We start from the raw sequence: 11713 nt of genomic DNA on the forward strand, positions 1-11713 counted from the left end.
CACGAAAAAAATCAATTCACCCTTAAGTGAGAGTGATGGTGTGCCAAATCTCAGGAAAATCCTCAAGGCATCCCTGAAGAATCACTCTAATGAGAAGGAGATGGAAAACCCGAAAACATTATGCCTCTGCCCTTTGGCGATGGCTGAGGTGAAAGCATAACAACGCACCGGCACCTGACTGAAGGACGGGCAATCTCCCACTTTTAATCACAGAGAGACTCACTTTTTCAGGACGATCTCGGAGGCTCCCTTGCTGTACATGCGGAAGCTGCCGTCGGGAAGTTTGATGACGGTGCTCATGGACTTCCTGACCGAGTTGAAGGTGTAGACTTTGTAAAGCTTCTCCTCGGGGATCTGGTTCCGTATCGGCTGGTAATCCCGCTTCAGGTCCAGCACCAATCCCAGCAGGCCGCACTCCGTCTTGTTGCCCACTTGCTTCGGCAGGCCGCCTTCCTTGTCCGGTGGCTGCAGGGAGGCAGAGGGACATTCTGTTACCAAACAATCTGATGGAACAAGTAAAAATAAACAGAAACAGTCTGATTGTCCCCAAAATCTCTCTGATGAATGATTTTCTCTCTCCGTCAGTGCATCGGACCACCAGCGCTTGAAATAGCGGGCCGTGGTAATTAAGCAGCGAGCAGGTGAAGGGGTCACTCTGTGTAGGAGGACAGGGGAAGAGACGGCTGGAATCACATTTGGCTGTTCTTTTTTCAGGCTCGGCCCTCTGCGGTCTGTAATTGTACGCTCAGAAACGTGGATTTCTCCGCTTCATTTAACACGTCGCTGGACAGGGGGAGACAGAAACAGCGTGTGATCTTGGATTTAGTGACATGACATACAAACATGTTTCAGCTGCGGTTAACCCTTCATCAGGCCCTCACCTAAATATGTGTAAATTTTAACCATGTAAAGTGTAACATATATTTCAATTGTAAGAAGTTAAAGTCATCTTGCAGAATGGGACCAGATTGGGGCTAAAACCGCCATTTTTGTTTCTGTAAATGGGCTTTAACTCACCACAGATATTTCCTACATGTTATCAGGAAGTAATGTGGCTGCTTTGACAAATAAGCTGTCACTTGTAGAAGTTTTCTGCGTATGATGTGAATATTCATTAAAGACACAGAACCTGTCTTATTAACAATGTGTTTATATGTCTACAGGAACAAAAATAACACGCTGCACCCCAGGAAGAATAGTTGTCACTACTGTATCATCTAATGGGGATCCTGAAGCAATAAACAATAAACTCATATCAATAATAAGCTCAACATTTCCTTGCATTTCTACAGTTCGCAACTGTGGGTCTGGAACAAAACAGAGATGGGGGGTATTGCTGTGTCTGAAGCTTACAATCGTGCTGCACTTTTTTTTTTATTAATTCTGTGAAAACGGAAAAAAAACTAACAAAAAAAAAAAAAGGCTGCCACAGTTTCCAAGAGTCCAAATTGACATAAATGAAATTACTCCTGACAAAACATCTCCCAAAGCATCAGAGAACTGCAGCAGGGGTTTGATTCTTTCTTCCACCGATGGTGGATTTCTGATCACTTATTAACGAAAGCTTAATTTATTTATCGATTTAATACATTTCCAAGAAGCAGAAAATGTCACACAGCAATGTACATACATAACACCGAGGGAGCAATTTCTCTGCCTCTCAGAGCAGGAATGTGATTATCATCAGCCAACAGCAGACTTCTTTTATCGTAGGTTGTGTGTGTGAGTGTGTGTGTGTGTGTGTGCGTGTGCATGTGGCTGGCCAGGTGCTACAGTACATGTGTGCCTGTGTACACAATGTATGTGCAAGTGTGTGCGTGCACGCACAAAGTGGTCAGCTTGTCGAAGACACAGTTACCATGGCAACCCTGGGCGAAGCACACTTGGAAGAGAAGACTTGGGAGAAGAGGGTGCACGCTCCACCACTCGGGGATTTTTGCTCTCCGGCTCTGATTGTCTTACAGAATTCGCGCTCATCCCACTTCACATGACATGTCCTCCAAGCTTTTTGTGTTTCCCCTCTTCAGCCTGTCCTCACGCCTTTTTTATTCATATTTCCTGAGCCTGACTTTATTTATGAACTCTGTTTTAAGGATCGCCGCACAGATGAAACAAACAATGCAGCACACAGAGAGCCACATCTCATTACTGTTTCACACACACACACACACACACACACACACACACACACACACACACACACACACACACACACACACACACACACACACACAGAAACTCAGAGTTTTTATGTCTTTTTTGGACTTCGTGTTGTTTTCATTCCCTCAGTCGGTTTTTGAAGTGGCCTAACAGGAGTGACAACTCTCCGAACAGATTTTAGCCTCCCCGACAGAAATAAATAAGCGTCTATGCACACTCTCCAACATGTGCACGCTCACACACGAATACACACTGGACACTGCAGTGACACTGATGCTCATATGTGCAGACACATCTAAAGAGTGTGGAGTCCTTACTGTCATTATTCATAACATGCCTCTTCACACAATCACACTTTAATTTTAGCCCAATTAAAGACACCGGGTTAATGAATAAAGGCGATGCAACTTTATCTGCCTGATAAATTTTTTACCTAGAAAATATAGCAAAAATTAAGAATGTCTCCTTCTGATTTTGGCTTGGAGAAAAAAAAAAGTAGAATTGATGAGAAAAGAAGCCAAATTATTTCCAACAGTTTGAGTAATTACCGTATTTGACTCTGAAAGGACATAATCTCAATTTGGGCGATACAAATTACCCATAAAACAGTGAACAATTGCTGGTAAGTGCTGATTAATGTTGTTGTTAATGAGTAATATGGGACATAACCGTGTTTGATTGTACAGCATGTTGCATTTGCTTCATTCGGATCCCCATTAGCCGGCGCTGAGGTGACAGCCCGGCTCCCCGAGGGCTGTGCTGCATAGTGCCTACAGTACACCTGACACCTACACTCACATCTACACAGCAGCTTGTCAGGTACACTCTCTCTCTCGCACTCTTCCACACACGCTCTGAACATAATGCTTCCACCTTGCTGCTCAGCAGACACCTTCAGTCTGCGCTATTTACCCCCAAAATAGACACGTTGTTCTGCATGAACACGGGCCTCTGAACAGGAATGGATTCAAAAGGATAGCTTGACATTGCAGCGTTTGGGTTTGTACTTTGTTGCTGTTGTTCTCTTCACTATGCGCTCGCCGCGGTGTTCAGAATGATTCTGCAGTACTGTTAATCACATCAATGCCCTGTTGTCCACATTTTCCTTATAAAACCTGCTCTTATGCACCCGCTAACAAGGCTTTAACTGTGTTAATTTGCATTAATCAGGTGGCTGAGATATCAGAATAAATGTTTCAATGCTGTGGATAAAGAAATGATAACAATCACTAACTACAGGGTGAATTAACTTTAAATTTGGACAGTGTTTTTCCAACCGTCATAAAAAGGGTATGAGAGATGTTTATAAGAGAACTTGGCACTGCAAAGCTGCATAAGGGCCTTTAGATTTTCTTAAAGGAATGCTGTAAATAGTGATGAATAATGAAACAGACATGTTTGACTTGTTTCTGCTGGCAGCCAGCGGGTCCAGCTGACAGGGATACATCCACATTCACATTCATCATTAAAACCCAATCAGAGCATTGGCCCATCTTCACCTAGTAATTGGGCATATCTGGTTATTGTCCAGCCGTGTGTCTCACAGACATGAGTATAAATACTTTACAAGGAGCACACAGAGAAGAGTTTGCGGTGAATAACAGAATTAATGCCTTTTCCTAATGACCAATGATTGCATCAGGAGGACACTGCCTGTCATTGGCTAATGAGGGGACAAAACAAATAGTCTCATCTGTTTGTCTGCGAAGTGTTTGGAGGGGATGAGCTACTGGCAAGAGCACATCATCAAGTTAAACCATCTATTCATCCATCTTCTATTGGGATTCATCCAACTTAGGGTCGCACACTGGTGGATTTGTTCCCAGCTGACTCTGCGGGGAGGCGAGGAACGCCTCAGCTCACCAGCAAGTTACAGGCCAAACGCAGAGAGACGGACACAAAAACATGCTGACAGTGTAGACTCCATTTACACGACATCGTCTCAGGTGAAAACGCATCATTTTTAAATTTTCGCTTAAAAAAAAAAAAGATTTTTCTTTCCATGTAAACAACAAAAACATTGAAAATGACGTAGGTTTCATGTTGAGCCACGAGTTGGCGTAAAACCACACACGCATGCACAAAGAGGACAACACGTAATAAACATTAACAATGGTGAGTACGGAGTACAGATGGATAGGCGACCGAGTCAGATTGTTATTACAGTCACCATCAACTCTAAATCTACTAAGTCCAGGAGAATCTGGACTGTCAGTCACGACTGGTTCCATGAAGACAGACCCAGAGTATTTTACAAACATTTCATCTTGGAAGATGTTTTCAAAAAGTTGCATTTTCAGTGTCTGAGAACACCGAAAATGCAATGAAAGGTTAGTATTTTTACATGTAACGTCATGTAAATGGGGCTTTGGAGTGACTCATTAGCCTGAAACACATGGCTTTGGACTGTGGGAGGAAACTGGAGCACGAACAGGGGAGAACATGCAAATCCTGCAGAGTAAGTCCAGAAAGCCCAACCTGAATCTTACCATTTGTTATTGAGGGAAGCTGGACCGGTACACCTGTCAACTGCAAAGCAGGCGTCCTAAGGCGAGCTCGGGGAGGAAAGAGATTCCCATAGAGCAGAGGGGCAAAAGCTCTTGATCTTGATTTTCAATAGGAATACAGAAATCCTGGTCTCACAAATCTTCAGATTTTTGGGGGGTTTTAAGAAAGGGTTGTCAGAAAAGTTGCGGCGGGGACGACTGGCTTGTGTTGATGGTGTCAGAACGTTTCGATCCGACTGATGATGTGGTGTTGTTTATATGACTGAACATTGATACTGAGATGTTGTTTAGGAAGTTTGCAGTTTAAAAGAAATGTCTACAGACAAATACTGTTGTAAATCAAGCTCCTACTTTGCTTTGTTAGCAAAAAAGAAGAAAAAAAAGGCAATTGCAAGATACTAAAAGAGGAAAATGCAAACAACGCTGGCTTTTATTTTCAGAGATTCCGCAGAGGTTTCGCTTGACGTGGGTTTCTACGCACAAAGACAGTTGCTGGCATGGGATCCCCAGTGTTGGCATGACCAGACTACTGTTGGCACGTCCTGGCCTGGACGTGGCTCCGGACCAGCTGCCCTCTCCCTGGTTCTTGGGTGTTCCTGCAGGCAAGGACATATGCCAGAGGGAGCGCTGGCAACTTCACTTCCTCTTCCACCTGGGGCTCTCCTTAATCCAACCCTCCTGTTCCTTCCTTCTCCATTTTCTTCATTTTTTTTCCCCTTTCCTCATCACATCCCACCCCCCTTGCTCCCTTTTCTGCTCTGACTTTGATGTTGCTGATTTCTTCTCCTCTCTTTGCATTCAATTTCTTTTCCTCTTCCTTTGCTTTCGCTGACTTTCTCTCCTGCATTTCAACAGTGTCTCTCACAAGGTTCTCCACCTTCCCTGCCTCCGCCTTCCCTCTCGTTCCCTCTATGCATGTAGGAGTGGATGATATACAGTAGCTCTCCACATGACTGTAGCAGCCAACTGGGCTGAGGCCTGGAGGCGTGCTGCAGGGCAGCAATACAATCCACCAGGAGGACACTTGTCAAGCAAGTGTGTTTTCACTTGCATATTCCCTTTTCTTCGATCATGTATCCTATTTGTATCTCTGTGCTGATCCCATATATACCCTCTTCTTTCACCTACAGTTATGTTTCTACACCACATTATGATAAATTTAAATTTGTTTAAAGGTTTAATCAAATACTTAAACATTCATCCACCCTTTGGAAATACTGCTGAGTTCAAGTTGAATGGAGCAGACACAACACACACACACACACACACACACACACACACACACACACACACACACACACACACAGATACACACTGATACGTTTCAACACATTGTTCTTTCATCTTCATATCAGAAAGGTTTTTAACCGCGACATTTCGAAAAGGTTGTCCCTTGACTTTGAAACAGAAGCAACACTGAAAACGATGTAGTTTTCATGTTGAGCCACTAGTCAGTGCTGCTGTTAATTTTTGTAATGAAACTAAACATAATACACTAAACATTAACAATGGCAACATATTCACAAGGCTAGACGACCAAGTTGGACCGCCATTGTGCTGACTGTCATATTTAACTCTCCCATGTGCCAGGAGAATATGGACTGGGGAGTCACAACACTCCGGAGCCAGATGTTGTCGATGTCCACCTTCTCGTGCACGTGCAGAGGAACTATTTACACCAGCCGTGGTGTGCATGCACAGTAGCAGTGTTTCAGAAAAAATGCATGTTCTACCGTTTCCACGGAGATGGACAAAAATGTGCATTTTCAATGAGTCTGAGCACCACCGTCATGTAAATGGTTATCAAAATGCTTAAAAACATGGAGTAAACCATTTATCTAATATGAATGTCATTGGACTTGAATATCTGCAGAAATCCAACACATAGCAGGAGAATATTTAAACTCCACACAGAAAGACCTCCGAACCTTTAACTGAAATCACTGCTTGTATGGACATGAAATTTCCCTCTAAACTGATGAACTGTACTTGAAAAACTGGTATTTCAGCCCCTTGACTTCATACTGACATTCACTTTAGCTGTGTTGAAGCTCCCTCCATCATTTCTGGTCCTCTCTGTTTCCCACTACTTCCATCTCCAGCTCTATTGTCCTGGATGTTAGTTTTGATGAACGGTTGGCAGGGTAATAATTAACGTGTTTGAATTGCGAGCCCGACTCAAGTTTTTGTCAAGATCCAGTGACAAATGCTAATTACTGTTCTGAACAGAATGAGATGTGTGCCTTAACATGCCGGCTTTTGGAAAACAAACCACAGATATCTGCTAAACAGTCTCCAAAAATCGCTACGCACACGCAACAGTGTCACGGTTAGGTAACTTATCTCACCGATCATCACTTTTATTACTACTTATGTAGCACTCAGTTCATTTATTTATTTGATACCCGATCACTCTAATCAGCTAAAACAGGGTCAATGAAAGCATGAAATTGCATCAAATGAGATGGAAATGCAGAGAGACCATTAAGCTTCGTGCCTCCGGAAGATCAAAGCCCCCTGTCATCCCAATATGATGACAATTTCTCTCAGCACTCAGAGAAGAGAAGAGAAGAGAAGAGAAGAGAAGAGAAGAGAAGAGAAGAGAAGAGAGGAGAAGAGAGCTGTCTTTTGGACATGCTTCTGCAGTGGGTATATCTGTCTTCTCAGTCTCCAAAAATATCCCAAAATATGGGGACACTGGGTGCTTCAAGCTAAAGACATCCAAGATGCTCTCATCTCGCCTCCATGTCGAGCAAACAAGCACGCGGCGTCCAGATGACACAAGCACTGTAAGCAACAAACTAATTATTATCAAGGCCTCGCTGCTTACGACTGAACAAACGTGAGGCCGTTCATTTTAATTATTTACTATAATTTGCTCACTGGAGACTGATGAGTGGTGTTTCTGTTGCTCCCTCTTAACATGAATTGAATGTTGTTTTTCTGCTATCTTGAATCCAACAGCCCCATTTTTTTTTTCACCCACATCGTGAGCTCCTCCGCGTTGACTGCTTTCCAAAAGCACATACAGCACATTTCAGAACTCATGCCACGTATTTGTGTGTGTAGCAGCGTTCTCCACCTCTCTCATCCCTGACCGGAATAATGACCCGAGCAGGTGGTGGAAACGACATGAAACTGAGCTCCCAGGACACTGACACAGCCCTGCTGAACACACACGCACACACACACACCCGTGGCCCAGCCATGTCCTAAAGTGTCAGGATGCCCCCCCAAAGAAACAGATGTGCACATGAACAGTGTATGCATCTAAACACAGCAGCCAAAAGAGAGCCTATCTGAGCCAGCGGACAGGCATATTTTACCCGAATGACGTCAGTGTTGGGTAACGTCAGTAAACGCTGTACAGAAATTGCTCTGTGCTATGCTTGAATTATCCGCTGACAAGCGTGCCAAGCATCTACTCGTATTCCCGTTTGTATGTATGCACGCATGCACGCATCCTTTTCAGAATGCAAGAATGGGAGTGCACGCGCGCCCGGGTACAGTATCAACGAGCTCGTGCGCGTGCAGTATGTATGCATGGATTCATTGTGTAAATGTGTGTGAATCCCTCCCTGGAGGATGAGGCTCCTCCACTTTGTACTGTAGTCTGTATGTGCTGACAGAGGAAGCTGAGCTGTACCACCGAGTGTATTATGAAGCCAGAGAGGCAGTAGGGGGACTGATATGGGTATCAAAGCCTGCTTCTTTGCCTTTGTGCCTTTGTGTGGTGGCCATCAAAGACTTCCATAGCCACCCTGGCATCCCACAGGATTGGCCTCTTATATAAGAAGAAACCAGGCAGCATACTGCGGGGCAGGAGGGACGCTGAGGGAATGGGGGAGGCGGGGGACAGAAAGAGGGAGCCGGGAAATATTCCTCAGGAATTTCCCTCCTGCAAAGTGCTTGCTGAATTCTCTTCATTCCTTAATTTCGTCTGTCCTTGTCCATCAAACTTCGCCGCTTCACTGCTTCTCATCCTTTCTCCACCATTAGTCTCACTGCTACAATCAGCAGGAAGCATCCTCCTATAACTTGGGAGGATTTATTTGGAAATTTCTGATTGGAGAATGGTTTTTTTTTTTTTAAAGCTAAAAACAGCTTTCAATATCTGTCAGTTTTTCAATAAAACAGTTTTTTTTTGTTTTGAGACTTGTGTTACAAATGTGTGACAAGCAGCTGAATCTCGTCTTCTCCCGTCGGGTGAGACAAGATATCAATATAAGGGTGAAAGCAGAAGCAATGGCTGCACCTTTTAGTTATGTTTATGAGAAAACAGTGCATTTAAAAAGCAGGAAACCATGAAGAATGTAAAGCTTTAGTTCAGTGAAGTGCCCACCTGTGCTGCACTCAGCTCACTTTATAAAAAAGTTCACATCTATCATTACGTCGCACTCTGAATCTCTTCATATAAAATTGATGGAGCAAGTTTTTCAGCACATAAGTGGTGTACACACAGCACATGCTGCAGGTAATTATTGTAGATGGAAGTTTGTAAACAGTAAATGTATGAGAGGTGACTTCAGTTCAAGTTTAATCTTCATTTAACTCCTGTTTTTACACATGAATTAAACTCTCTTATGATGAATGGAGAGCTGAAAAAATGTCAATGTGTAAAAACAGCCTGAGCTGTGCACTGATGGTCCTCTGAGGATACTGGTGTACCGGTATAATGCTGAACAATTCCTCATTCGTTTGTAAGGAGACAGTTTTCTTTCTGCAGACTGCGATTATCTGTCATTATTCCTGTTTTGAGTTTCCTCTAATTATGTAAAAAAGGGTTCCTTTTTAATGCTCATGTCACTTTATACTGTCTCAACGAGGAAATTACTTGTTTGTTGTCTTGCAACTAAAAGAAAAAGGAATAATAAGGTGCAATTATCAGGGATTTATTTGGTTTATAAAGTCTAAATCTGACTTGCAAATGTATTTATTGTATTTGCTCTATGCTGTTCATTAAATGTTACTTTTTTTCAATGTTAATACTCAGGAAGTCTCATATGTGAGCACTGCGCTTTTTTTAGTTCATGTCATCTGTGTATTTTTGTATTGCAATGTATTTTTTATTCAACTTTGTGATACATTTCTTTGTTTAATGAAGCACGGATGGTTCTTTCTCTCGTGAGATCTGCTGATACTGCCACTCAGACGAGGATATGCATAGTTAATGTTGACTGAACGTGTCCTGATTAGTCGAGCATTGCCCCTTATAATACTTGTCCAAGTGGTTTATGACAGAAATATTGTTTCAGACGAGTATCCTAAACAGATTTCCATGCAAACAGGTCTGAGATTGTGTGATTAAACCTCTGTTGTGTGAGTCGTCTGCATGTCCAAAGATCAATCTCTCTCTCTCTCTCTCTCTCTCTTACGGCTCACAGGTCTAATTGGCTTAGAGAATCTCTCTCTCTGCTGCATTCACTGTAAACGAGAGAGCGTCTCCAGCACTTAGACAGATTGGATTCAATTACAGTTGGCTATGCTCTGAATATCAGATAAGAAGAAATTACACAACCATTCTCAAGGTGACAAGTTGAGTGAAAGCCTGATGAATGTAAAGCAGCAGCCAAGGACAGCGAGTGGAGAAAGTGCTGCAGACCTGTCTCACTCTCTGCTGGACTGCTCTCACCTTTCAGCTCTAAGTCACATAGAAGATGCTTCAGCTCAGTCAAGATATCCAAGCGTTTAGACAATAAACAGGAGAACAATACTTTACATACTATGATATAGATACAATGAAGCACAGAAGAAAATTGTATTTTACACTCGTTAAAACTGTAAAATAACAACAGAGAGGCAGACTGAAGGACTCTAAACAGTTCTAAACAGTGTATTGTTGTGAGAAGAAACTCCGGCTTTTCTGATTTCTAAAACTTTTTTTATTACACGCAATAAGCGCCATGCCTAATAGCCATCCCATAAATGTGCACATTCCATCCAGAATGTGTAAAAAAAAAAGCCCCATATTGCTGGATAAGAGAGGAAGAAATGGGTTATCATTATGATTGTGTGAATGTGTATGCCTCTAAATGTTCTTGCATTTTCAAGATACTTGTACTAAACAAATGTGTTTTGATGCCAAACGGGCTTTTCTCTGCTGCTGAATCTTGCTCACCAGTATCTTGGTGGTGTAGGCGCTGTTGATTGAGATGGCGTTGACCAGTAACTCCAGTGATTTGGGTGGCAAAGCTCCGGGATCTGGGATTTCTTTGTAGTGCACGTCCCCGACGTAACACTGCACGGCCGTCATGCGGTTGGTGGTTAGCGTGCCTGTCTTGTCGGAGCAGATGGCGGTGGCGTTGCCCATGGTTTCACACGCATCCAGGTGACGCACCAGGTTGTTGTCTTTCATCATTTTCTGAAGGAGACAAAGCGGAAACGTTCAACACACTAAATACTCTAAAGCAGCTGGATGGACATTTTAACTCATTAGCAAACAAGTGACCACATTTGGTGATTTCCCTTCTGTTTCTACCAAGCTAAAGATAATGAGTTGGTATAATGAGGTAAAAAAGTAACTGAGGCACATTAAAATAGATGCTGCAGGCGAAGGCTTATTTGTTTTTGTATTTTCACCTCTTACTCCCATTTAGTGCATACTGTCATCTGATTGATGCTTCTGTTTGAAAATGTATTTGAAAATACAAAATAAAGACATTGGAGGCAGGTTAAGGGACCTTTGTTGCATAAAAACACACTACACTGCTGGGTGACAGTGCAGAATAGTGCATCAAATAAGTAAACACAATTCCATTAATGAGTACAGAAATGCAATTAGAAACAGTTCCTGTTTAAATACATTTTTAAGATAAAAATCTGAAAAAAAGTTAATTTGGTCAGTTTTCTTTAACATTTCCTAATGAAAAAGACACATAATGGAGTTAATAATTCACTGTTGTATCTTTAATCACTGGTTTTATTCAAATTAGCTTTATGCTGAGCTTTTTGTAAGTTTCGAAAGAATTTCTTTAGTTTCAGTGAAAATATGGACATTTTTATCAGGTATCACGTCACAATAAAGGTTACTATGGCACTGCTTTACT

The 11713-nt window shown here is 42.5% G+C and overlaps 1 protein-coding gene across 8 annotated transcripts in view; it reads right to left on the reverse strand.

Annotated features, from left to right (window-relative positions):
* LOC115388930 (plasma membrane calcium-transporting ATPase 2) overlaps window positions 1-11713 on the reverse strand; it is a 98886-nt gene that overhangs the window by 18085 nt on the left and 69088 nt on the right. For all 8 annotated transcript variants that reach the window (XM_030092251.1, XM_030092249.1, XM_030092247.1 and 5 more), the window contains 2 exons: window positions 10786-11028; window positions 224-465 (listed from right to left, as the gene is read on the reverse strand). In XM_030092251.1, coding sequence (XP_029948111.1) covers window positions 224-465; window positions 10786-11028 — 485 coding nt within the window. The remainder of the gene's footprint in view (window positions 1-223; window positions 466-10785; window positions 11029-11713) is intronic.

This window comes from Salarias fasciatus, chromosome 5, assembly GCF_902148845.1.
Source record: "Salarias fasciatus chromosome 5, fSalaFa1.1, whole genome shotgun sequence".
NCBI classification, from domain to species: Eukaryota; Metazoa; Chordata; class Actinopteri; order Blenniiformes; family Blenniidae; genus Salarias; species Salarias fasciatus.